The sequence below is a fragment of the Pogoniulus pusillus genome, chromosome 12, assembly GCF_015220805.1.
Source record: "Pogoniulus pusillus isolate bPogPus1 chromosome 12, bPogPus1.pri, whole genome shotgun sequence".
Lineage (NCBI taxonomy): Eukaryota > Metazoa > Chordata > Aves > Piciformes > Lybiidae > Pogoniulus > Pogoniulus pusillus.
This window is the reverse complement of record NC_087275.1, coordinates 33224560-33251232: the sequence shown is the minus strand read 5'-3', so window position 1 is coordinate 33251232 and position 26673 is coordinate 33224560. Positions and strand designations below refer to the sequence as shown.

General features: G+C 60.1%; 1 protein-coding gene across 3 annotated transcripts; it reads left to right on the top strand.

Annotated features, from left to right (window-relative positions):
* The first annotated feature begins 307 nt into the window (after positions 1-307).
* TXLNG (taxilin gamma) lies at positions 308-22822 on the top strand. 3 transcript variants are annotated; one of them, XM_064152093.1, is made up of 11 exons: positions 308-463; positions 10268-10340; positions 10899-11243; positions 12857-12948; positions 13811-13981; positions 15530-15724; positions 17597-17716; positions 18769-18843; positions 19513-19605; positions 21172-21267; positions 22312-22822. In XM_064152093.1, exons 1-11 carry the CDS (start codon positions 323-325, stop codon positions 22612-22614), a joined length of 1704 nt encoding a protein of 567 aa, XP_064008163.1. In that variant the 5' UTR covers positions 308-322; the 3' UTR covers positions 22615-22822. The 3 variants fall into 3 exon arrangements, with proteins under 3 accessions (XP_064008163.1, XP_064008162.1, XP_064008161.1); XM_064152092.1 differs by having other exon boundaries at positions 10761-11243; XM_064152091.1 differs by having other exon boundaries at positions 10268-11243.
* Positions 22823-26673: the final 3851 nt, after the last annotated feature.

Below are 26673 nucleotides of genomic sequence, written 5' to 3'. Positions count from 1 at the left end.
CGGCAGGCGCAGCCCCCGGTCTCTGTCCGGCGGCGGGCAGGGCGGCAGGCGCAGCCCCCGGTCTCTGTCCGGCGGCGGCAGGGCGGCAGGCGCAGCCCCCGGTCGCTCCCGGCGGCGGCAGGGCGGCAGGCGCAGCCCCCGGTCTCTGTCCGGCGGCGGCAGGGCGGCAGGCGCAGCCCCCGGTCGCTCCCGGCGGCGGCAGGGCGGGCGAAGCCGGCCACGTGTGTGCGCGGCTGCGCGGCGATTCGGTGCGCCGGGAGCAGGGGCGGGCCGGGGCAGCGCTTCCGGCGTCCGCCGCTTGTTTGGATGCTGCCGTCACAGCATGGCGACGCGCGGAGCGGCGGCAGCGAGCGGGGGAGGCAGCGGCAGCAGCGCGGTGGCGGCGGGACGGGGCCGGCGCCGGAGCCGCAGCGGCGCGGAGGAGGCGGAGGAGGCAGCGGTGGCCCCGAGCGGCAGCCCAGAGGTGAGGGCGGCGCGCAGACGGGCCCGGGCCCGGGGGGAGGGCAGTGCGCTCCCCTTCCCCGCCTCGCCGGCTTGTGGCGCCTCGTTCCCCGCCTCCCCCGTACCCATGCGGCCTCCGCGCTCCGGAGGGGAGGCAGCTCGGGTGGTCGGAACCGGGGCGGGCGCTGCGCCCGCCGCTCTCGGCAGCCCGTGCCGGGCAGGCCATGCTCCGCTGCGCTTCCCCTGGCGCCGAACCCGGTGTTGTGCCGGGGCAGAGGTGTCTCGGCGCGGCCCGCGGGCAGCCGGCGGTGGTCCCCCCTGCCCCACTACCGGGCTCCGGCGCCGGGCGCACGCGGCGGGCCGCTGGGGGCGGCGGCGGCACGTGGCGGGACCGGCGCGGGGGGGGTGCCGTGCTCCGGCCGCCGGCACTGCCGCCCGGGGCAGGCTCTGCCCGGCCAGGCTTCTGCGCCGCCTTGCGCGTCTCCGCGGGGCTCCGCCGGGCCCTCCGCGGCGTCTTCCCCGCCCGGCGGAGGCACCGCGGCCAGGCGCTGTCGGGCGGCCCCGGCGCCGCTCCGCCGTTGGGCGCTGCGAGCGGCGCGGCTGAGGTGCGAGGCGCGCCCGGCAGTGGCGGTGCCTGCGCCTCGGTGCCTGCGCCTCGGTGCCTGCGCCTCGGTGCCTGCGCCTCGGTGCCTGCGCCTCGGTGCCTGCGCCTCGGTGCCTGCGCCTCGGTGCCTGCGCCTCGGTGCCTGCCTGCCCGCGGCCCGGCCGGGAGCGTTTCCTAACCCTTCGGTGTCTGCTTTCCCTCCCCCTCCTGTGCCCAAAGGGCAGGTCGCGCTGGTGGCTTCGGGCACTTCGCAGCCTTCCCTTCCCGAGCGTACACCCGCGTGGGAGATGCCTGAAGTGCCTCTTGCTGGGCAGCGGCGGGAACGTGCGGGCAGTGCGGCCGCGATGCCAGTGAACTGCCCTGCCCGTCCCACCTGGCACTCTGCTATCTCATCCCCTCGCCTTACATAAGTGGAAGGGGCTTTTAGGGGTTGTTTTTCCCTGTGGCACGAAGGGTAACAACATCCCCCACCAGAAGAGTTAACTTCGAGGTGCTGCTTGCTTGTTTCTGCTGCTGGAGTGAGGTTCGGGAGGCTACGGAGGAAGTCTCTCAGTGAGAGCAGTCTCCCTGCTGTGTGTTTCCTGAAGATCTTTCAGCTCTGAAAGCAGCTGATGAGCTCTTCCCGGACTGCAGAACACACCCCCCAAACAAAGCACCTCTGTGCTGCATGCAGTGGCCCCAGCCACCTGAGATTCCCTTCTGGGGAGAGTAGAATGGAACAGAATAGAAGCAGAACCAAGCAGGCTGGCAGAGAGCTCCAAGCTCCCCCAGCCCAACCTAGTCCCCAGCCCTGCCCAACCAACCAGACCATGGCACTCAGTGCCCCAGCCAGGCTTGGCTGCAACACCTCCAGCCACAGCCACTCCACCAGCTCCCTGGGCAGCCTATTCCAGTGCCAATCACCCTCTCTGCCAACAACATCCCCTTAATATCGAGGGTGAAACGTGGCAGGGAAGAAACAACTCTTGGTTTGAATTCAGTTTTCCTTGATTGGGTGGGTGAGAACTCCTGCCTAAGTCTCCGGGGACAGCTCCCTCCCCTGCCCTGGTGCACAGGAGCTCCTTTATTTTCAGGCTGCCTGTGACCTGTTTGCATTGGGAATTCAGAACTTGCCTACCCTGCTTTTCCCAGAGCCCTTCTGTGGGTGAGTAGGAAGCTACTAGCTTCAGAGTGGAGAAGTGAAACCTCGGCTGCAGGAGTGATTCATGCCTTATTAGAGGGCTTCTTAATTAGCACCTGTCTGGGGTGCTTGCATTAAAGCTAACACTGCTGGAGCAATGTGCAGCTCTCTGCCCTGCGTGTCAAATGCCTCTGAAAGCTTCCACTGGAGCCTCCTGTCGTAGGTTGGACTGGATGGTCCTGGAGGTCTCTTCCAACCTGGTTAATTCTGTGATGCTAAGCTTTTGGGTTCCTCCTAGCAAATGGGTTTTAATGCCTTAGACCAAAGCAGGGAAGAGTTCTTTCTAAGATATGTGTTTATCTTTTCCTTCAGAACACAAAGCAGAGAACAGGGTTTGGTAATTCTATTGTTGTCCTCTTTCCTTTTGAAACTGGTGAGGTCAATAAAAATCTGCTTTTAAGAGCAGGGGTCTCAGGAACATCCAGGTTGGAGGAGCCCCTCAGGGGTCTCAGGAACATCCAGGTTGGAGGAGCCCCTCAGGGGTCTCAGGAACATCCAGGTTGGAGGAGCCCCTCAGGGGTCTCAGGAACATCCAGGTTGGAGGAGCCCCTCAGGGGTCTCAGGAACATCCAGGTTGGAGGAGCCCCTCAGGGGTCTCAGGAACATCCAGGTTGGAGGTGCCCCTCAGGGGTCTCAGGAACATCCAGGTTGGAGGAGCCCCTCAGGGGTCTCAGGAACATCCAGGTTGGAGGAACCCCTCAGGGGTCACAGAGTCAAAGGTCCAGCTTGGCAAAACCCCTCAGGATCACCACTTCCAACCTATAACCCCACTCTGCAAGGTTCACCTTAAACTGTATTCCCTAGCACCTCATCCAGATGCCCCTTAAATGCATCCAGGGTGGGTGACTCCACCACCTCCCTGGGCAGCACCAACCAGGATGTGTCCTGTGGCCAAGGCAAGAGGAAGAGGTTAGGTTTTCCCAGGATCTTAGCTTAGATACAGGGATGGATCTCCCTGTAGTCACTGAGCACAGAGAGGGCATGGGGAGAGTCACTTCTGTTCTGTGACACTTCCCTTTGCACAAGTCCAGTGGAAGTGGGTTGGGTGTTAAGGGCAGCTTAAGGCTCCAGAGGAGGCCAGGAAAGGTGTTCAGAGGACTGCAGAAGCTCCCCTGTGGAGGCTGAGACAGTTGGGGCTGTACAGCCTGGGGAAGGGAAAGCTCCAGGCAGACCTTAGAGCATCTTCACAGTACTCAGTGGGCTGCAAGAAAGCCAGGAGGGGACTTGGGGCAAGGGCTGGGAGTGATAGGATGAGAGGGAATGGATTGAAGCTGGAGAGGGCAGATTGAGACTGGGGAAGAGATTCTTTGCAGTGAGGGTGGTGAGAGACTGGCACAAGTTGCCCAGGGAGGTTGTGGAGCACAGAATCTTCGATCACATTGGGTGATTCTGTGCTCCACAACCTCCCTGGAGGTGTTGCAGGCCAGGCTGGATGAGTCCTTGAGTACCCTGGGCTGGTAGGAGGTGCCCCTGCCCGTTGAAACTAGATCATCTTCATCATCTTTGTGGTGTGGTTTCTAACCTTGCCCTGCTTTGAAGCTGATGAGTGATGTGGGTGCCCCAGGCTGGCGTTCAGAAGTAGATAAATGAGTGCATGGGAGATGATTTTTAATACCATGGTGGAAGAGGGTGAAATGTTGGCTAGAAATGATGTTCTCATCTCAAAACTAAGCTCTTGCTTCAGTGGGGGAAGCCACTTCAGAGCCCATGGTGTTTGCAGAGAGGTATAATTGGGCTGCAAGATCGTCCAGGTCAGTGAGCACAGGACAGGGAAGCACTGCATGGAGAAATGCCCCTGAGGTAGTGCTGTGGTCACCAGCACCCGAGTCAGTGCCACCAGAGCAGAGCACAGGGGTGCACCTGCTCTAATATTCAAGCCCACATGTTGTGAGACCCCAAAATGTGAGGTTTCATGGGGGAGTCAATCATAAAATGACTCCTGAGAGTGACTGTGGCAGTCTTGTGTACATGAATGGATCCTGCTGGGCTCTCTGCATTAATTATTGCATTGACTTCATTGCTGCTAAGAAAATTGCCACTGAGAAAGGAGCTGGATGGTCCTTGTGGTACCTTCCAACCCTGATACTGTGATTCTAGTGAGAATTATTCTGGGCTGGCTCAGAAGGGCTGTGGTGAGTAGGTGCAGAGAGGTTCTCCTGCCCTCTGCTCTGCCCTGCTGAGGCCACAGCTGCAATCTTGTGTCCAGCTCTGGGCCCCTCAGGCCAAGAAGGAGCTGAGGGCAGTGGTGGAGAGAGCCCAGCCCAGAGGCACAGAGCTCTGCAGGCAGGGAACATCTCCTGTGGGGCCAGGCTGAGGCAGCTGGGGCTGGCAGCTGGCAGCAGAGCAGCCTGAGGGCTGCCCTCAGTGCTGTGCCCAAGCTGTGCAGGGCAGTGTGGGCAGGACGCAGGCAGGCTCTGCTCAGGGCTGGCCCAGGGCAGCACAAGGGGCACTGGGGGCAAGCTGGGGCAGAGGAGGTGGCAGGGCAAGAGGAGAGGAAGCTTTTTGGCTGTGAGGGTGGCAGAGGCCTGGAGCAGGCTGCCCAGAGAGGCTGTGGAGTCTCCTTCTCTGCAGCCACTGCAACCCCCCTGGCTGTGCTGTGTGTGCCCTGCCCTGGCTGCTGCTGCCCTGGCAGGGCTTGGGCTGGCTGCTCTCTGGGGGTCCCTCCCAGCCCCTGGCACTCTGTGGTTCCATGGTTTCTGCCAAATAGGACATAGATTTGGCAGAAGGTGTTTCTCTGTGGCTGGTCAGAAGCAGGCTTTGGTGTTCCCTCCTGTGTGTGAGCAGTCTGGAGCCTCAGTGGGTGAGGGTACTGAGCTGCTCTCTTCTGGAGCCCGGTGGTGAGCACAGGTGAGTCTGTTTCCTTGTGTGTTCAGGCTGTCTTGCAGTGTGGACATCTCCTCTGTGTGCAGTGTTTGCTCTAAAGCTCCCAGGAGGTGTTTTGGCAGTGTTAGCAGCTAAGGGGTTAGAGGCTAAGGGGTTTAAGACTCTTTTCCAGGTCCAGGCCAGGTCAGTAGGATCAATGCAGGAGATGTTTTGCCAAGTTAATGCCAATGCTTGCTTCAGTTCTTTAACTTCTGAGACAAAAAGGATGTTGATGTAGCTGCTAATTATGGTCTCTTTAAATAGAAGACTGCAGGAGTCTGCTAGGGAAGGGTTGAGTAACTGCTGCCATCCAACCCGAGCTGGGCAAAGGGGAGCCCTGCTGGAGTTCAAGGGCAGAGTCCTGCCTCTGGGGAGGGACAGCAGCAGGCACCAGGACAGGCCTGTGACTCTATGGTGTTATTTAGATGTGTCAGCATCTTCTCATGGCTGCTGTCACCACTTGGTAGGTGGCAAGCATCTGTTTTTTTTCCCTTGGGGTAGAATTTAGGGGGTTGGCAAGCACTGCCCTTATCTTCTGGAGGGGCAGGTATCACGGAATCAACCAGATTGGAAGAGACCTTCAGGCTCCCCCAGTCCAAACTGGCACCCAGCCCTGGTCAGTCAACCAGGCCATGGCACTGAGTGCCCCAGCCAGGCTTGGCTTCAACACCTCACTGCCAGAGAATCCAGGCATGGCATCAGCTCGTTCTATACCACCTCTCATTAGAGCTGGCAGAGGCTGGAGGTTGTCAGACAGCTGGAAGAGGCAGTGGTGGCTTCAGCAGAGGGTCTTGGTGGGATGGTTTGGGTTTGTTGTTGTCTGTCAGTCCTGAATCAGCACTGTTACACAATGTGCTGTTGGAAGGGCTCTGTCCTGGCTGCAGTGTTCCCCTGGGAACTTCACTGCTCTGATGGGAGAGATGCTCTGGGCAGCATCCCAGGAGGGTGGGCAGCTGCACTGGCAGCTTAGTGCTTCGCACTCTCAGTGTGGCATTCACTGCTGCCATGCCCCAGCCTGAAGCTTGAGACAGGTCAAATCTGAAAGTCTCCTCAGCTCAATTGTTTCAGGAGCAAACAGGGGCAGGAAAGCTGCTTAGGCTCCTGGTTGTGTCTTTAATGCCTACAGAGGTAGCTGATGGAGATCACCTGGCTCTAGGTGTCTGTGGCCCCAGTCAGGCAGTCTCAGACTGCTCTCTTTCAAATGAACTATCAGAGAATCCTGGAATGGCTGAGGGGGGAAGAGAAATCTTCACTCCAGGGGCAGCTCAGAGCTGCTGCCAAGAGCTGAAGGCAGCCTGCAGCAAGGCTGCAGAGGGACTTGTGCTGAGGGGGGCTGCAGGCAGGCCAAGGGCAATGATTTGGAGCTGAGGCAGAGCAGGGGGAGAGTGGAGCTGAGCGAGAAGCTGTTGGGTGTGAGGGTGCTGAGAGCCTGGCCCAGGCTGCCCAGGGAGGCTGTGGCTGCCTCCTTGCTGGGGGTGTTCTGGGCCAGGCTGGCTGAGGCCCTGAGCAGCTGAATGTGGCTGAGAGGTGTCCCTGGGCACGGTGGGGAGGTTGCAGCAGAAGGGCTCTGAGCTCCCTCCCATCCAGAGCCCATCTAGGATTCCTGGAGAGCCAGCTGGAAAGCCAGAAGTGTTGGAAGGGACCCCCAGAGAGCATCCAGCCCAGCCCCCTGTGGAGCAGCAGCAGCCAGGGCAAGGCACACAGGAGCACAGCAGAGGGTTTGCAGTGCTGCAGAGGAGACTGCACAGCCTCTCTGGGCAGCTGCTCCGTGGCTCCAGCCCCCTCGGCCTTCTGTGCTGGTTCTCATGCAGGGTGCCCTGCTGGCAGCGCTGCAGTGCCTCAGCAGGCAGGGGCAGCTGCCCCCCTGTGCCGTGGCTGAGGTGGCTTTGTGTAGCTCCTTATGTGCTGGCTGTGTCCAGATTGGCCTTTTCCTTTTCAGTGGCTCTCATGCTTTGGCTCCCTTCCAGCCATCGGCCAGCACTGCTGGTTAGCAGCATTGGCTGTTGCTGTGCAGTGCACTGGGCTGAGGTAGTGACCTGGCTGTGAGCTGTGGTGGGGCATAAATGCAGAGGCAGGGCTGAAAAAGGGCAGTGCAGTGATGGCAGGAGAGCTGCTTGGGCACTGCTGCTGCTCGGTGTGCAGCCCTTCCCAGCTGCTGCTTGCAGCTCTGGCACTGGAGTGCTCTGCTTTCCCAGGGAGCGTGTCCAGTCCCTGTAGGGATTTTGGGAAGGCTGGAAGCAGCCTGCCAAACCAGACCTGAATGTGGAGCAGGCTTTGCCCTCCTCCTGGCCAGGCTGCTTGGGCAGGAGTTTCTGCAGTAGAAGTTCATGTTCTACATGGAATCTGCTCTGCTGAGACCCCGCCTGGAGTCCTGCATCCAGCTCTGGAGCCCCTGGGACCAGAGGGCTGTGAAGATGCTGGAGAGAGTCCAGAGCAGGGCCAGGAGGATGCTGAGAGGCTGCAGCAGCTCTGCTGTGAGCACAGCCTGAAAGAGTTGGGGCTGTGCAGGCTGGAGCAGAGGAGGCTCCCAGGTGACCTTCTTGTGGCCTTGCAGCATCTGAAGGGGGCTCCAGAAAAGCTGGGGAGGGACTTTTGAGGCTGTGAGGGAGTGTCAGGAGTGAGGGGAATGGAGCAAAGCTGGAGGTGGGGAGAGTGAGGCTGGAGGTGAGGAGGAAGTTGTTCATCTCCAATTACATTGGGTGATTCTGTGCTCCACAACCTCCCTGGGTAGCCTGTGCCAGGGTCTCACCAAAGAATTTCTTCCTCCTCTCCAGTCTCAGTCTGCCCTCCTCCAGCTCCAATCCCTTCCCTCTCATCCTGCCACTCCCAGACCCTCTCCAAAGTCCCTTCCCAGCTCTCCTGCAGCCCCTTCAGGCACTGCCAGGCTGCTCTGAGGTCTCCCTGCAGCCTTCTCTTCTCCAGGCTGAACAGCCCCAACTCTCCCAGCCTGTCCCCACAGGGGAGCTTCTGCAGCCCTCTGAGCATCTCCATGGCCTCCTCTGGAGCCTCTCCAGCAGCTCCATGTCCCTCTTCTGCTGGGGGGAGCCCAGAGCTGGAGGCAGTGCTGCAGGTGAGGGCTGAGCAGAGCAGACTGGAGGGGCAGAATGCCCTCCCTGTGCTGCTGCTCTCCCTGCTCTGGCTGCAGCCAGCACACAGCTGCCTCTGTGCTGCCAGCCACCAGTGCTGGCTGCTGGGCAGTGCCACAGTTTAAGACAATGTAAGGGAAAATGCATCTCTCTTCTGCAGGCACTTAGTGCTGTGGTCTGTTTGATTGGACAGGGCTGGGTGGTAGGTTGGGCTGGGTGAGCTTGGAGCTCTCTTCCAACCAGCTCGATTGAGTGGTTCCATGAGGGGCAGTGCTCAGTGCTGGGCTGGTCATTTGCTGCAGCAGCTGTTGGTGCACCACCTTGGCAGGCATTTCTCACGTGCATGGTCTGACCTGGTTGAGGCATGTCCATGGCATGTCCACAGCATTTCCACTCCTGTGAGGAGCACTTCAAAGTGAATCTTCCTTCGTAACTCAGAGTTGCTCCTCCATGTCTGTAGAGATTTGCAGTTAAAAAGCTTGCTGTCCTCAAGAGATTGGATGCATTCCATCTTCTCAGGAAGGGGTCTGCCTTGAGGTGAGGTCTGAAGCAAGGAACTTGCTTGAAGTAGAAAGAACAGCTAAGCTGTCAGATGTTTTTTACAGCATTTGAGGCTGCTTTGGTTAAATGATTTTTAAACCACTGTTCCAAGCATGCTGAGCAAACTGGGACTTGCAGTGTGGCTCAGGTTGTGTTGGCAGTGGTGGCTGTTCCCTGTGCAAGCTGGAGAGGGGCCTGGAGCACAGCCCTGTGAGGAGAGGCTGAGGGAGCTGGGGGTGTGCAGCCTGCAGCAGAGGAGGCTCAGGGCAGAGCTCATTGCTGTCTGCAGCTGCCTGCAGGGAGGCTGTAGCCAGGTGGGGTTGGGCTCTGCTGCCAGGCAGCCAGCAGCAGAAGCAGGGGACAGAGGCTGAAGCTGTGCCAGGGCAGGTCTAGGCTGGATGTTGTTAGGAAGTTGTTGTCAGAGAGAGTGATTGGCACTGGAATGGGCTGCCCAGGGAGGTGGTGGAGTGGCTGTGGCTGGAGGTGTTGCAGCCAAGCCTGGCTGGGGCACTGAGTGCCATGGTCTGGTTGGTTGGGCAGGGCTGGGTGCTAGGTTGGGCTGGGGGAGCTTGGAGATCTCTGCCAGCCTGCCTCATTCTGTGATTGGGCAGCACTGATGCCAGTACAGACCTTTGAGGGACACCACTTGTCACCCATCTCCATCTGCACATTGAGCCATTGACCACTACCCTCTGGGTGCCGTGATCCAGCCAATTCCTTACCCACTTCCCAATCCATGTCTCCAGCTCGGAGGAGGATGTTGCTGGGGACTGTCAAGGGCTTGGCAGAGGCTGAAGCAGCTGAAGCTCAGCCCCTGTGGTGTTACCAGAGCAGTGTATGCTGCTGGATTTCTTGAGGCTTTCCTTCCCCTCCCCTTTCTTCCAGTGTGTCTCTTGAATCTTCTGGTTTCTGGCAGTGCCACCCAGTGCTGGGTCCAGTGCTGCTGCCCTCCCGCCCCTGGTTCTGCTCCTTGGTTTTCATAGTCCATTAAACCCTCGCTGAGTTCAAGCGTTAACTACTGCTGCTTGGCGAGGTGCCTTTGGAGAGCTGTGGGGCAGAAGTGGTTCGGTGGGGCTGGTGCAGTGCAGCAGCTGAGCTGGCCCGGCCGGGAGGGCGTCAGGAGCAGGCTGCGGTGGGAGCTTTGCCTCTCTGGCTTCTGCGGTGGCAGCGGCATGAAGCTGCGGGAGGGACTCCTGCAGCCGGAGCTTGGCCTCTTATCTGCTGCTTTCGTTACCATTCCAGCTGGGCAGGCAGGGCTGCGGGTGAGGGCAGCTGGGCAGGCAGGGCTGAGGGTGAGGGCAGCTGGGCAGGCAGGCAGGGCTGCGGGTGAGGGCAGCTGGGCAGGCAGGGCTGCGGGTGAGGGCAGCTGGGCAGGCAGGGCTGAGGGTGAGGGCAGCTGGGCAGGCAGGCAGGGCTGCGGGCGGGCAGCCGTGGCGGCAGCAGCAGCGATCATCAGCTGGGCTCAGTGTCATTGCCAGTGGCGTTTGACACCTTGGGGCCCTCCCGTTCAGCCCATTGCCTGACTGCCCGCTCTCGCCTCTCTCCCCCCCGCAGCTGGTCGGTGGTGCCGTGCAAGGAGCCGCGGCGCTGGGCATGGGCAGCCCGGAGCCGGCGGCGAGCAGCAGGGGCAGCCCGGAGCCGGCGGCGAGCAGCAGGGGCAGCCAGGAGCCGGCGGCGAGCAGCAGAGGCAGCCAGGAGCCGGCAGTGAGCAGCAGAGGCGGCCAGGAGCCGGTGGCCAGCAGCAGGGGCAGCCAGGAGCCGGCGGCGAGCAGCAGGGGCAGCCAGGAGCCGGCAGTGAGCAGCAGAGGCGGCCAGGAGCCGGCGGCGAGCAGCAGGGGCAGCCCGGAGCCGGCGGCGAGCAGCAGGGGCAGCCCGGAGCCGGCAGTGACCAGCAGAGGCGGCCAGGAGCCGGCGGCCAGCAGCAGGGGCAGCCCGGAGCCGGCGGCGAGCAGCTGGAGCAGCCCGGAGCCGGCAGTGAGCAGCAGAGGCGGCCAGGAGCCGGTGGCCAGCAGCAGAGGCAGCCCGGAGCCGGCAGTGAGCAGCAGAGGCAGCCAGGAGCCGGTGGCCAGCAGCAGGGGCAGCCCGGAGCCGAGAGGCAGCCCGGAGCCGGTGGCCAGCAGCAGGGGCGGCCCGGAGCCGGTGGCCAGCAGCAGGGGCAGCCCGGAGCCGGCGGCGAGCAGGAGAGGCAGCCAGGAGCCGGTGGCCAGCAGCAGGGGCAGCCAGGAGCCGAGGGGCAGCCCGGAGCCGGTGGCCAGCAGCAGGGGCGGCCAGGAGCCGGTGGCCAGCAGGGGCAGCCCGGAGCCCCCAGCCGCGGCGCCGCAGCGCACCCAGCCCGGCTGCTGCGGGCTGCCCGACGCGGGGCCGGCGCAGGAGGCAGCGGAGAGCAGGAAGAGCAGAAGGCAGCCAGTGTCCGCCCCCTGCTGCTCTCGGGAGTGCCGTGAGGAGACCCCTGGCAGAGAAGAAGCCCGTACTGAGCCTCCCGATGGCCAGCAGGACCCGGAGAGTGAGAAACACAAAGAGAAAACTTTGGGTAGGTTCTCTGCAGCGTTGCAGTTAAGTGGCTTGAAGATTCTCTGTGCTTCTGCTCTGTCTTTGTCTAGGTTTCCTCTGGAGCCAAAGCTTGTCACCTCTACCAGGGCACCCTTCTGCTTAGGAAGAGTCCTTCATGCTCCCTCCCTGGAGATGTTCAAGGCCAGGTTACATGAGGCCTTGAGCAACCTGTTCCAGTGGGAGGTGTCCCTGCCTGTGGCAGGGGGTTGGAGCTGCTGATCCTCGAGGTCTATTCCAACCTACACCATTCTGTAATCATTTCTAGTCAGAGTTTGCAGCTTTCCCAATGCTGGAGTAACTTTGCAGCTGGGGGTTGTGCTGTTCAGTCCTGCTGCAGCACTGCCACTGGCAGCCCAGGGGCTTGCTGAAAGCACTCCTGTGAGTATGCCCTCTTAGCAGAACTGAAGCATTTCAAGTGTCACTCCTTCAGGTTTGCTCTGTGCTGTTGGGAGTCACAAAGCAAAGCACTCTGTGGGTTTAAGATTAGAATAACTGCTGCTACCCAGGTTGTGTAATGGCACATAGGCAAGGCAGATTTATTCTTCCTGTGATCACAGAGTCTGCCTGGTTGGAAGAGAGCTCCAAGCTCATCCAGGCCAACCTTCCACCCAGCACTGAAGGCTCAGCACCATTTGCTCTGCTCCTGTCCCTTGGCACCAAGCAGCAGAGGCTGCCCCTGGCTCACTCCAACCTCCCTGCAGACAGCAGTGAGCTCTGCCCTCAGCCTCCTCTTCCCCAGCCTGCACACCCCCAGCTCCCTCAGCCCCTCCTCACCCTCAGCTGCTCCAGGCCCTTCTCCAGCCTCATTGCCCTGCTCTGGGCTGGCTGCAGTCCCTCAGTGTCCTCCCTGCAATGAGTGGCCCAGAGCTGAGCACAGCACTGGAGGGGTGGCCTCAGCAGTGCTGAGCACAGGGGGATGATCCCTTCCTGCCCCTGCTGCCCACCCTGCTTCTGAGCCAAGGCAGGATGCCCTTGGCCTGCTTGGCCACCTGGGCTCCTGTTCAGTGATTGCCAACCACTAACTACCTCGAGGTCAAGTTGCAGCTTTCCAACCACACATCCCCAAGTTGATAGCCTCCTATGGGGTTGTTGTGACTCATGTGCAGCACCTGGCACTTGACCTTGTTAAATGTCATCCCTGAGCCTTGGCCCATGGCTCTCACCTGTCCTGGTCCCACTGGAAGGCTTCCCTACCCTCCCCCAGACTGACACAGCCACCCAGGTGGGTGTCCTCTGCAGACACTGAGGCTGCCTCAGAGCCCCTATCCAGCCCATTAATAAAGCCACTGAAGGGGACAGGCCCCAGTAGAGAGCCCTGGGGGCACCAGTGGTGCCTGGGCACCAGGCCGGCTGAGCTCCATCCCCCACCACTCTGGGCATGGCCACCAGCCAGGCTTTTGTCCAGTGCAGAGGGCACTGAGCCAAGCCTTGTGCCCATTTGTCAGCTGCTAGGATTTATGCAGCTATCAAACCAGAGAACAACTTCCCTGGCCCTGATTTCTCGTGGCTCTCTGTTTCTGGAGCCAGGCTGCTTTCCTGCAGGGGTGCTGGGGGTGTTTTTCTCATTGCTGCTGTCTCTCATCCAACTCCTAGGAAAAGAAGTGCTATTATTAATGCAAGCCTTGAACACACTTTCTACTCCAGAGGAGAAGCTGGCAGCTCTGTGCAAGAAGTATGCTGATCTGGTAAGCAGTCTGGAGTTAGCCATGGGTGAAGCTGAGTGTGGAATGGGAGAGCTTCTAGTGCAGGACAGTTAGGGGGCTTTGGTTATTCCACAGTGTGGGCAGGGGGGGAAAACAACTCAGGCTTATGACTGCTGCTTCAGCCAAGCTTGCATGTAGCCATTTCACTGCTGCATGGCTGCCTGCACCCAGAGAGGAAGACAGGTTATGAGAAAGACCTCAGTGCTGAAGCATGACAGTAGGATTAACAGAGGAGATGAAGAGTTTGTTTTGGGAGTCAGTGTTTTCTTAGCTCCTGTCTGCTGCTGTTGTGCTGGGATTTATAATGCCTGTCCTCTAGGCTAAAGGGGGGAAGCTGCTGTGGTGCCCAGATCTGGGGGGGCAAAGTTCCTCCAGGCTAAAGGGGGGAAGCTGCTGTGGTGCCCAGATCTGGGGGGGGAAAGTTCCTCCAGGCTAAAGGGGGGAAGCTGCTGTGGTGCCCAGATCTGGGGGGGGGAAGTTCCTCCAGGCTAAAGGGGGGAAGCTGCTGTGGTGTCCAGATCTGGGGGGGCAAAGTTCCTCTAGGCTAAAGGGGGGAAGCTGCTGTGGTGCCCAGGTCTGGGAGGCTGGCTGCAGGCTGCTCATCCATGGTCAGCAGGGCTCTGACTGCTCAAAGGCAAATGGGTTTGCATCTGGAGTTTGTGTGGGGTTTGTCTTCTGCCCTCACACATTTCGGGTGGTGGAAGGGGGGTGGAAGCTTCTCTTGCAGACCCACCTGGGGCTCTGAGTGAATGAGTCCACTTGTGCTGTGCAGTGCCGAGCAGTTTGCTCAGCCTGCTCCCCTGCCGTCAGCCCTGCTTGTTTAACGAGTCCACTCTGACCCTAGCTGGAGGAGAGCCGAAACGTCCAAAAGCAGATGAAGATGCTGCAGAAGAAGCAAGCACAGGTGGTGAAGGAGAAGGTGCACCTGCAGAGCGAGCACAGCAAGGCCATCTTGGCACGCAGCAAGCTGGAGTCTCTCTGCCGAGAGCTGCAGCGCCACAACAAGACTTTGAAGGTCAGTTCAGGCTCCTCCAGGTGCAGTGCCACTGCTGCTGCAAACCCTCCAGGGATTACTGCTGAAAAGCAGGCCTTGGCCCACCACCTGTGCCTGCAGAGCCTGAGCACCCTGTGGCATAAGTGACCCTGATTTCAGGGGGAAGTGTGTGGGGGCAGCTCAGCTCACAGGTGTGGGTTTAACCACTTCCCTTTGCAGAGGGTCAAGAAAGCATTAATCATGTCAGAAGATGCTCAGGGGCTGGAGCAATGCTATGAGGCCAGGCTGAGGCAGCTGGGGGGGTGCAGCCTGCAGAGGAGAAGGCTCCAGGCAGAGCTGAGAGCAGCCTGCCAGGAGCTGCAGGGGCTGCAAGCAGGCTGCAGAGGGACTGCTGGCAAAGGCCTGCAGGGACAGGAGGAGGGCAATGGTTTGAGCTGAGAGCAGAGCAGCCTGAGCTTGGCTGTGAGGAACAAGTTGTGCAGCAGGAGGCTGCTGCCACACTGCAACAGGTTGCCCAGGGAGGGAGCTGAGTGCCCATGGCTGGAGCTGTTGGAGGTGAGGCTGGGCAGGGCTGTGAGCAGCCTGCTCTGGGGGAGGATGTCCCTGCTGAGTGCAGGGCTTGGGCTGGGTGCCCTCTGGAGCTGCCTTCCAGCCCAGCCATTCCGTGGTTGTATGGAGTATGGGAGTGAAGTGGAAGGGAGCCAGTAGGTCGTTAGCTGTGCTCCCAACCCAGGCCATTCCACGGGGCACTGTGTCAGTGCTGGCTGTAACCAGGCCTGAGGCATGCAGGGGTAGTAGCAGAGCATCTTGTGGCAGTGGCCTGGCAGCGGTGCCCACAAGCTTCTCCCAGAAGCCTTGGCCTTAGGTCCTCGGTGTGAGTGGCTGCGGCAGCAGGCTCGGACTGTAGCCTAGGGCCCCTCTGCCAGGGTGGGCTTGCAGCTCCGCAGCAGCGAGCCCTGCCTCAGCTGCAGGTGGAGGGACATCGGCTGAGGGGGGCTGGCTGAGGGGGGCTCGCTGAGAGGGACTCGCTGAGGGGGCTCACTGAGGGGGCTCACTGAGAGGGACTTGCTGAGGAGACTCACTGAGGGGACTCACTGAGGGGGGGCTCACTGAGGGGGGCTTACTGAGGGGGCTCGCTGAGGGGACTCACTGAGGGGACTCGCTGAGGGGGGACTCACTGAGGGGGGACTCACTGAGGGGGGCTCACTGAGGGGGCTCACTGAGGGGACTTACTGAGGGGAGCTCACTGAGGGGACTCACTGAGGGGGGGCTCACTGAGGGGACTCGCTGAGGGGGGCCTCACTGAGGGGGGCTCACTGAGGGGGCTCGCTGAGGGGGGGCTCGCTGAGGGGGGCTGGCTGAGGGGAGCTCACTGAGGGGGGGCTGGCTGAGGGGGGCTCACTGAGGGGGCTCACTGAGGGGGCCTCACTGAGGGGGGGCTCACTGAGGGGACTCGCTGAGGGGGGGCTCACTGAGGGGGGGCTCACTGAGGGGGGCTCACTGAGGGGGCTCACTGAGGGGGGCTCACCGAGGGGGCTCACCGAGGGGCCTGGCTGTGTCTCCTCCAAGGAGGAGAACCTGCAGCAGGCGCGCGAGGAGGAGGAGCGGCGCAAGGAGGCCACGGCGCACTTCCAGCTGACGCTGAACGAGATCCAGGCGCAGCTGGAGCAGCACGACCTGCACAACGCCAAGCTGCGGCAGGAGAACCTGGAGCTGGGCGAGAAGCTCAAGAAGCTGATCGAGCAGTACGCGCTGAGGGAGGAGGTGATGCAGCCGCGGCGCGGGAGCGGGGCCGGGCTGGCACTGCAGTGCGGTGGGGGCGAGGGCCTGGGCTGGCACTGCAGCAGTGGCACGGGATTGGGCCTGGGCTGGCACTGCAGCAGTGGCACGGGGCTGAGCCTGGGCTGGCACTGCAGCTGTGGCACGGGATTGGGCCTGGGCTGGCACTGCAGCAGTGGCACGGGGCTGAGCCTGGGCTGGCACTGCAGCAGTGGCACGGGGCTGAGCCTGGGCTGGCACTGCAGCAGTGGCACGGGGCTGAGCCTGGGCTGGCACTGCAGCTGTGGCACGGGGCTGAGCCTGGGCTGGCACTGCAGCTGTGGCACGGGGCTGAGCCTGGGCTGGCACTGCAGCAGTGGCACGGGATTGGGCTTGGGCTGGCACTGCAGCTGTGGCACGGGGCTGAGCCTGGGCTGGCACTGCAGCAGTGGCACGGGGCTGAGCCTGGGCTGGCACTGCAGCCTGCAGCCAGCACCCACATGTTGGGAGCGCAGAGGAAGAGCCAAAGTGCTTCGCACTGTCCTGTCTGGAAGGGTTCTCTTACTCCTGGCCTGGGGAGGGCGCGGGGGCACCGGCAGCAGGTTGGCACTGGCACCGAGCCGGGAGCTGCTGCTCTGCGGAGCTGCCTGCCGGCCCTGGCGCTCTGTGGCCCCGGGAGCTCTGTCCCCGCAGTCCCGGGAGCGGCAGGTGGGCAGGCTGCAGCAGGCTGGGCAGGCTGATGAGTGCTCAGCCTCGCAGCCTGCTTCCCTTTGCAGCTCCCTGCCTCTGCCCTCGCCTCGTGGCAGGCACAGACGCTGTGTGCTGGCAGGAGGCATGGAGCAGCCTGCAGAGAGCTTTCTGTCTGACCCAGCGTGTGAAACCAACGCAAGGCCCAGCACCACGGCAGCCAAGTGCAGCAGCTGCACCCCACAGCTGCTGTGCCAGCTACAAGCCAGCAGACTGAGCTTAGCTGTGCTCCTCCTCGAGGCTCGGCTCTCTTTCTGACAGGGGGCACAAGCCAGCCAAACCGGAGTGCACCAGAACCAAGAGAGAGAGTAACTGTTAAGTGCCCTCCCGCTGTAGTGTGGTGATTTGGTGCCGTTTCAAACGTTAATCCCTGCTGGAGTTGGAGGTAGCCTCTGGAAGCCATTTAGCTCCCTCGGGCTGGGGCAGCTGGCAGCCTGCTCAGGCTGCTCACCCTTTGCCAGCTGAGTTCTGCAGCCCTTTCAAGGCAGGGACCCCACAGCCTCTGGACAGCTTTCACTGAGCAGCTCAGGCTGGCAGGGAGCTCAGAGCTCAGCTGCTGTAACCTCCCCACCGTGCCCAGGGACACCTCTCAGCCACACTCAGCTGCTCAGGGCCTCAGCCAGCCTGGCCCAGAACACCCCCAGCAAGGAGGCAGCCACAGCCTCCCTGGGCAGCCTGGGCCAGGCTCTCAGCACCCTCACTGTAAAGAATGTCCTCCAACAGCCAGTCTGACTCCACCCTACCTTGCTGGCTCAGGGGCATCCTTCTGTGCCCCAGGACCCCCAGGTCACTCTCCCCAGCCTGTGCTGGTGCATGGGGCTGTGGTAGCAAAGTATGCTGAGGATTAAAGGTGCACCCAGCCTAGGAGAGAGTGCTTGGGCCAGGCCTTTTGAAGTGCCTGGTTTGAGGAGGCTGCCAGCAGTGTACCCAGCCATTAAAACTAGCAGCTGGCCTCTGTGCAGGGCAAGAAATGCTGCTGGGTGGGGAGGAGGAGAGGCAGAAGGCAGCTGGGGCAGGCTCGGGCCACTCTTGCACCAAGCTCCCAGGGGGCTGCATCTGCCCGTGGGTGCTCTGCCCCTCGCTGCCGGCGCGGTTCCTGCTGCTCTGATGAGCTTTCCTCTCTTCCCTCAGCACATTGACAAAGTCTTCAAGCATAAGGAGCTGCAGCAGCAGCTGGTGGATGCCAAGCTGCAGCAGACCACCCAGCTTATCAAAGAGGCAGAGGAGAAGCACCAGCGGGAGAGGGAGTTTGTAAGTGGTGTCTGTGTGTCTGTCTGTGTCGAGAGCCATGGGGAGCCACAGCCCAGCTCTGGCAGGCAGCAGCCTGTCCTCCTGTGACACTCTGGGTGGACCTCAGCAGCAAGGCTGCAGGGTTAACTTTGGCATCTCTGTGATGCCTACACTGTCTAATGTCTATGGACCTCATGGAGCAGGTCCAGAGGAGGCCACAAAAATGGTGGGGGCTGGAGAACCTCTGCCACGGGGGCAGGCTGAGGGAGCTGGGGGGGTGCAGCCTGGAGGGCTCCAGGCAGAGCTCAGAGCAGCCTGCCAGGAGCTGCAGGGGCTGCAAGCAGGCTGCAGAGGGACTGCTGGCAAAGGCCTGCAGGGACAGGAGGAGGGCAATGGTTTGAGCTGAGAGCAGAGCAGCCTGAGCTTGGCTGTGAGGAACAAGTTGTGCAGCAGGAGGCTGCTGCCACACTGCAACAGTGCCCAGGGAGGTGGTTGAGACTCCATCCCTGCAGCCATTCAAGGTGAGGCTCAAAAGAGCAACCTGCTGTAGTGGAGGATGTCCCTGCTGAGTGCAGGGGGTTGGGCTGGATGCCCTTTGCAGCTCCCTTCCAGCCCAACCCATCCTGTGTACAGGCAGAGTGTTGAAGTTTGTATTTGGTTTATTTACCTCCCTGGGCAGCCTGGGCCAGGCTCTCAGCACCCTCACACTCAAGAGCTTCTCCCTCAGCTCCACTCTCCCCTGCTCTGCCTCACCTCCAAACCATTGCCCTTGGCCTGCCTGCAGACCCCCTCAGCACAAGTCCCTCTGCAGCCTTCCTGCAGGCTGCCTTCAGCTCTTGGCAGCAGCTCTGAGCTGCTCCTGGAGCCTTCTGCTCTGCAGGCTGCACCCCCCCAGCTCCCTCAGCCTGTGCTCACAGCATGTATATGAGTGAAGTGGGATAGGAAGCCCCTGTGCAGAGCACAAGGTTGAGTGTCCCTTGGGTCGTGTTCCCACTGCATGTTGTGCCCAGCTGGGATGAAGCCTCTCTCACTGCACCCCCTTCACTAGGTGGCTCTTTTGCTTTGTGTTGCAGCTGCTAAAAGAAGCTACTGAGTCCAGGCACAAATGTGAACAGATGAAGCAGCAGGAGGCTCAGCTGAAGCAGCAGGTACCTTCTCTGGCTGGGCTGGTGGGCTTCAGCAGCAGCTCCTCCCAAAGCCAAACACCAGCTGCAGCTCCATCCCTCACTGGGTGCAGTGAACTGCCTGGGAGCAGGGTTTGGGTGGGAGTTGGAATTAGGGAAGTGTAAGTTTGTGAGGAGTTGAGGTTTGGGCCTTGCTGTTCCATGCACCCCTGGAGTGCAGTTACTGCAAGGTGCTAAACATGGAGTTGCTGAGGTTGGGCTGGCTCCAGCAGCACTGTGTCCTCCTCCTGCTGGGGGCAGCAGCACTGCAGGCAGGATGGGAAGTGAGGTCTGAGCAGAGCTAAGGGGCAGGATCCCCTCTCCTGCCCTGCTGCCCACACTGCTCTGGCTGCAGGAGGGCACTGCTGGCTCCTGGGGAGCTGCTCAGCACCCCCAAGGCTCTTTCCTCAGAGCTGCTCTCAGCTCTCTGCACCAGGCCTGGATGTGTGCCTGGGCTTGGCCAGAGGCTCATGCAGGGCTCTGCTCTGTGGTGTTTTTCTCAGACAAGTTCTGCCTGCCCCTCCAGCTGGATGTGGTACTAGAAACTAAGCAAGGTCACCTCCTGCTGTGCTGTGTCGTTTTGGCCTTGCACCTTAAAGTCTTTGTTTCCAGGCAGCTGCTCAGGTCCATGTTTTCTGCCTCTTCCTCCAACAGCTTTCTCTTTACATGGATAAGTTTGAAGAATTCCAGACCACTATGGCAAAAAGCAATGAACTCTTTACAACCTTCAGGCAAGAAATGGAGAAGGTACTCAGAGGGTTATGTATTGCAGAGAAGGTGACACCAAAACGCCTGCTCCTGAGGGGTGCTTGGGAAGTGTTGCCCCCAGAGCACGGTGGGGCTGGATTTGGATCAGTCAGGGCAGCAGGGCTGCTCCTGTTGGTGGTGCTGGCAATTGCACATCATCTGAGCCCCAGCTTCAGAGCTTCCTGAGGGCACACAGCACTGCTCACTCCTCTTAGCTCTGCTTATGTTCTCAGACAGCTTCCTGGAGCATTTACTTGCTGTACTTGAAGGCCTCTTTGGTGGTTTTTAACAACCAACTTTGGTTTCTTCAAATCGGCCCAGAGAGCCAAGCAGAGCCTGGGCTGCAGCAGCAGCAGTGTGGCCAGCAGGGCCAGGGAGGGGATTCTCCCCCTCTGCTCTGCTCTGCTGAGACCCCTCCTGGAGTCCTGCATCCAGCTCTGGAGCCCCTGGGCCAAGAGGGCTGTGGAGATGCTGGAGAGTGTCCAGAGCAGGGCCAGGAGGATGCTGAGAGGCTGCAGCAGCTCTGCTGTGAGCACAGCCTGAAAGAGTTGGGGCTGTGCAGGCTGGAGCAGAGGAGGCTCCCAGGGGACCTTCATGTGGTCTTCCAGGATCTGAAGGGGGCCACAAAAAAGCTGGGGAGGGACTTTTGAGGCTGTGAGGGAGTGTCAGGAGTGGGGGGAATGGAGCAAAGCTGGAGGTGGGGAGAGTGAGGCTGGAGGTGAGGAGGAAGTTGTTGAGCAGGAGAGTGGTGAGAGGCTGGCAGGGGCTGCCCAGGGAGGTGGTTGAGGCCCCATGGCTGGAGGTGTTTGAGGCCAGGCTGGCTGAGGCTGTGTGCAGCCTGCTCTAGGGTAGGGTGTCCCTGGGCATGGCAGGGGTTGGCACTGCCTGATTCTTGTGGTCCTTTCCAACCCTGACTGATCCTATGGTTCAGTGATTCTGTGTGATGGGAGAGTGCTGCAGAGCCTCAGGCTGCTCTGCTCTCAGCTCAAACCATTGCCCTCCTCCTGTCCCTGCAGGCCTTTGCCAGCAGTCCCTTTGCAGCCCCTGCAGCTCCTGGCAGGCTGCTTTGAGGTCCCTCTGGAGCCTTCTCTCTTGTGCAGGCTGCACCTCCCCAGCTGCCTCAGCCTGTGCTCACAGCAGAGCTGCTCCAGCCCCTGAGCATCTTTGTGGCCTCCTCTGGACCCTCTCCACCAGGTCCATGTCTGTGCTGTGCTGAGGGCTCCAGAGCTGGCCCCAGCCCTGCAGATGAGGTCTCCCCAGAGCAGAGGGGCAGGATCTCCTCTCTCCATCTCTGCCCACCCTGCTTTGGGTGCAGCCCAGGCTGCCCTTGGCCTTCTGGGCTGGCAGTGCCCACTGCTGCCTCCTGCCCACCTTCTCCCCCAGCAGCACCCCCAGGTCCTCCCCTGCAGGGCTGCTCTCCATGTCCTCATCCTTCAGCCTGGATTGATTTCAAGGGCTGCCCCGACCTAGGAGTAGGACCTTACTCATTGCCTTTCTGAACCTGATGTGCAGCTCCCTTGAGTGCAGGAGCAGCCCAAAGTCCAATCTGCTGTTTGTCTTGTGCAGATGACCAAGAAGATCAAGAAGCTGGAGAAGGAGACCATCGTGTGGCGCACCAAGTGGGAGAACAACAACAAGGCTCTGCTGCAGATGGCCGAGGAGGTAAGCTGGCTCCTGGGCAGCCCTCTGGCCAGGCTGCAGCTGCCTGCTAGACAGCCTCGGGCCCCTGGAGACCAAACCCACAGCAGCCTCCTGGTGGGGAGCCTTCTGCTCTCTCTGGAGTCACTGGGGTTTCTCACACGTGCGAGAGGAGAGGCTGCTGCCTGTAATCTGCACTGCTGACATGGAGCAGCCTCAGCTCTCCTCGCTGCCAGTGGCAGGGATGTGCAATCCTGCAGGCTGAGTGATTTGCCTGTGCTGTGATGTGCTGAGCAGAGCTGAGGTGAGAAAAGGCTGTTAGAAACTGCAGGTGTGACAGGAAGCCAACAGCCACGAGGGGGGAGCGGCGACCTCCCTGCCCTGCTGCTGCTGAGCCCTTGGTGTGCCCTCCCTACCTCCAGTGCAGCAAGGGGGAGGCAGCAGAGCTTGCACACAGGCCTTGGGCAGGCAGCTCTGCCTGCAGTGTCTGCCTCCTCTGCATGAGCTGTGACCTTACTAAACTGCTCCAGCTTCTGCTCATCTCTTCTTTTAAGGAGCTGGTGTGGAGAGCCACCAGGATGCTTTCTTCTGGCCTGGCTTTCCCACTTGTGTGACCTACAGCTGCCATTATTTGGCTTGTAACTGACTTATGGCCCTGCAAATCAGGATCCTCAGTGATGCTCAGCCCTCCCTTAAAACCAGACTTAGGTAGTTCTACCTCTGATGCTTCCTAAAGCTGTCTGTTGCCACCCCAGCTTAGGCAAGCTCCGAGTGGGGCAAGGAAACCTGCTGCAGTGCTGCTGGGCTCTGCCTTGCTGGGCTCAGACTGATAGTGGTGACTCTGCTCAGTCACAGCACCACCAGCACAGGCTGCATCTCAGAGCCTGGCTCTGTTGTTGCTCTTTCTGTCCTGCAGAACACAGTAAGAGATAAAGAGCACAAAGGCTTTCAGCCCAGACCTGCTGCAGTGCTGCTGGGCTCAGACTGATAGTGGGGACTCTGCTCAGTCACAGCACCACCAGCACAGGCTGCATCTCAGAGCCTGGCTCTGTTCTTTCTGTCCTGCAGAAAACAGTAAGAGATAAGGAGTACAAAGGCTTTCAGCTCAAACTGGAGCGTCTGGAGAAGCTGTGCAGGGCCCTGCAGACAGAGAGGAACGAGCTGAACGAGAAGGTGGAGGTGCTGAAGGAGCAGGTGTCCCTGCGGGAGGCAGACGTGGACCTGGCCGTGCAGGTGTTGCAGTCCTGCACGCTCAGCTCCCACCAGGAGCTGGAAGCAGGAATCCAGCCCCACCTGGGATCCTGTGCAGCCAACAGCTCTGCAAAGACTGTCTCGGTGAGCCCTGCCCCCGGCACTGAGTCTGTAGACTAAAGTGAAGTGTAAGCACTGTCCTGAGAGCTCTATTTTGTGTATCACTTTCTCTGTGGGTGGTGACTTTGGTTTTGTGGTGACAAATTTTCTTACTTTTTCTACCATATCTGTATTTTCTTAGAACTACTACTGGACTCCATGTGGTACAGGAGGCTGCCTAGCAGCTGCAAAATAGCTTCAACTATAAATTTTCCACAACTGTGTTGCACATCTGCCTCATTTTTTTGACAAAGGAACTATTTTTCCATGAGAAGGATGCATGTGCACTGCCTCCTCCCCCACCACACCCAGCGCTGGCGTGGAAGGGCCCCCGGGCAGCCCTGGGGGCAGCAGGGACAGCAGCTTGCTGCTTTTTTGATGTACAAACCAGCATTCTCCTGCTCTTCATGCGTTTGCCACTCAGCCTGCTGCAATCAACAGCTTTCCCAGTGAGCCAGAAGGTCTCTGGGCCAGTAGAGCAGGCAGCTTTCCCCTTGCAATGGCCTAGTGTGAGGGCAGCAAAATCCATGACCCCCCCTTAGGGTGTTTCCATCTGGATGGGAAAGGTCCAAGCCAGAGCACAAGAAATCTGTTGGAAGGGTTTGATGCTCTTTGTGCTATGAAAAACAGCTGTGAGAGAGCTCAGGGTGCAGCTGGTGGCACAGAGTGGGCAGCTTCTGGAGCAGGCTTCTCAGGTCATCCTGTAAGGAGAGTTTGGGCTCCTTCCCTGCCTGTGTGCAGTGTACAGGTGTGAGCAGATGTGCAGCAGTGGTGCTGAGCACAGCCCTGTGAGGAGAGGCTGAGGGAGCTGGGGGGGTGCAGCCTGCAGCAGAGGAGGCTCAGGGCAGAGCTCATTGCTGCCTGCAGCTGCCTGCAGGGAGGCTGTAGCCAGGTGGGGTTGAGCTCTGCTGCCAGGCAGCCAGCAACAGAAGAAGGGGACAGAGGCTGAAGCTGTGCCAGGGCAGGTCTAGGCTGGATGTTGTTAGGAAGTTGTTGTCAGAGAGTGATTGGCACTGGAATGGGCTGCCCAGGGAGGTGGTGGAGTGGCTGTGGCTGGAGGTGTTGCAGCCAAGCCTGGCTGGGGCACTGAGTGCCATGGTCTGGTTGGTTGGGCAGGGCTGGGTGCTAGGTTGGGCTGGGGGAGCTTGGAGCTCTCTGCCAGCCTGCTTGGTTCCATGAACCTGTAGTCCTTCATCCTGCCACTGAGAGGAACTGTGCAGAGCTGCCATTGCTTAGCTGGGGAGCAAAGCTGGCATCTTTCTCCTGGATTGGTGTGGGGATTGCGGTGCAAGCACGAGGCAGGGATGAGGAGAAGTTAAGAGCCCTGGAATGGTGCAAACCATGTGGCATAACCCCCCTGGGAAACCCCAGAGTGTTTCAGACTTGCTTTGCAAATTGCCTTCTAGAGTCAGGCTGTTGGGAGAGTGTAGCTGTTGCAAGAAGTGGTTTGCAGCTACCCCTGAGCATGAAGGGCTTTTCCTGAGGAAAGGTTTTGTCCCTGCTGCATCAGTCCCCTGGCAAGGTAGGACCTGCAGGTTTCTGTTTCCACAGGGGTTGGGACGTTTGTCCCTTCAACAATTCTTTCTGTCCTGCTGCTTCTGTAGGGAGGAGAGAGGGGAACTGTGCACCCTGCTGCAAGAATATTTTCAAGGGCTTTTGGAGCTGTGACAGATGTGTGGAACAGCAGCACAGGTGTTTGTAACTGACTTGAAACGAAGCAGAACTGCCCCAGGGAAAAGCTTTTGGAGTCATGGAACCGTGGGGATAGCCTTTTCCTACTGCAGCAACCTGGCTGGCCAAGGGGAGCTCTGCTTGGCTTCCTCCAGCCAAGCCCTGCAGCGTCAGGCACTGCTTGAGGAGTGGTTTAAAACCAAATCCTGTAAAGGAAGAACCAGTTCACAGGAGGGGTGAGCTGGGCACTGCTGTGCCGGGCTGCAGGGCTGGGCACTGCTGTGCTGGGCACTGCTGTGCTGGGCTGCAGGGCTGGGCTCTGCTGTGCTGGGCACTGCTGTGCCAGGCTGCTGTGCTGGGCACTGCCGTGCTGGGTTGCAGGGCTGGGCTGCAGGGCTGCCCCTGCTCTGCCGGGCTGCAGCCAGCCCAGCTCCAGGAGGGACTTGGAGTAAAAGTCTCTCCAAGCCTTCCTCCCGGTGCCCTCAGTGCTTAACCTGGGCTGCAGAGCGCTGGAGCCTGAGACGCTGCTGCTGCCTGCCAGCTCCACCAGGCCAAAGCACACAAAGGCTCCCTGGTAGGTGATGCCAGCCCCAGGGCGGTGCAGCTGTGGCCCCGGGGCGTGCGGGGCTGTCTGTGCTGTCTGTCCTTCCCTTCATCACACCTGGTTACGTTTCAGTTCAACTCTCAGGTGTTGCAGAAAATCTACCTCTTTGGACTGGAGATGGAGTAACTGTGAAACAAACCACCCCCCCCCAGTGCTGCAGAACTTAGCTTGTGCTGAACACACTGCTTTATTTTTGCAACCCACAGCTGCTTTCCTGAGCAGAGGAACCGACCAGAGATGCCAAACTGACCTGGCAAGGCTTGGGGTTGCTTTTCAGAAACAGTTTTGTAGAGATTTTTTTCACTAATGTGAATCTGAGATTTTATCTACTCGACTCTGTAGAGACCAAGTAAAAGGAGTATGCTGAAGAGACTGGGCTCTGAGTCTTTCTTTCACACCCACCCTCCTGCCTCCCAGCTGCCTCTGCTGAGCTCCCTCTACCTGTCTGCAAACTCTTGGACAAGTAAAAGATGTGAAACTGGAGTTGAAGTGTTTTGTGCTGGTGAAATGCCCTCAGGGTGCTCCTACCACCTCACAGGGGCACTTGGGCTGGAAGGGAGCTCCGGAGGGCATCCAGCCCAAGCCCCTGCACTCAGTAGGGACATCCTCCACTGGAGCAGGTTGCTTACAGCCTCAGCCAGCCTGGCCTGAAACAGCTCCAGCCATGGGCACTCAGCTCCCTCCCTGGGCAACCTGTTGCAATGTGGCAGCAGCCTCCTGCTGCACAACTTGTTCCTCACAGCCAAGCTCAGGCTGCTCTGCTCTCAGCTCAAACCATTGCCCTCCTTCTGTCCCTGCAGGCCTTTGCCAGCAGTCCCTCTGCAGCCTGCTTGCAGCCCCTGCAGCTCCTGGCAGGCTGCTTTGAGGTCCGCCTGGAGCCTTCTCTCCTGTGCAGGCTGCACCCCCCAGCCCCCTCAGCCTGTGCTCACAGCAGAGCTGCTCCAGCCCCTGATTATTGTCATGGTCTCCTCTGGACCCTCTCCACCAGGTCCATGTTGTTGCTGTGCTGAGGGCTCCAGAGCTGGCCCCAGCCCTGCAGGTGAGGTCTCCCCAGAGCAGAGGGGCAGGATCTCCTCTCTCCATCTCTGCCCACCCTGCTTTGGGTGCAGCCCAGGCTGCCCTTGGCCTTCTGGGCTGGCAGTGCCCACTGCTGCCTCCTGCCTTGTGAAACATTTCAGTGTGTTGCTCTTGGCACTTGCAGCTCTGCCGATGAAGATTTGTGTTTTCCAGGGTCCCACTCAGGAGTTGGTGCTGCAGACCATCAGGAACAGCTCTGGAGCACTGCAGTGATTGGTGAGGTTTGGCAGCTGAAACCCTGAGCTACTGAAGTAAAACTGCAGCTCTGAACTGTACTTTGTCACTGCCCTGTGCTTCCTGCTTTGTTTTAGAACAGCGAATGTAAATGTCCTCGGTGCCAGCTGAAGACCTCGGAGAGAAATCTGTGTGAAAAACGGCACCTGGCAGGGTAGGTGTTGAGAACAAAAGGGCAATGGCCCTGAAGTGGCAGCTCTGTCACCTCTGCAATGCCTGCACGCCTGGGAGCTGCTGCGGAAGGGGGGCTGAGGGAAGCCACTGCAGAGAGGCCTCCTGCCGAGCTGGCCTTGGTTCTCAGCTGGCCACATGTAACTCTGCTTTTCGGCTGGAGAGTGACAGCTCCAAGGTCCCTCGCACAGCAGTGCAGAAGGGGTGCACAGGCTGACCAGGCAAGCTGAAGACTCGTTCTGAGCCAGGAAGCAGAGGTTGGTGAGCATGCAGGAAGGGAATTCTGTTCCCCTCCCAGGCCTGGGACCGAAGCAGAGCAAACC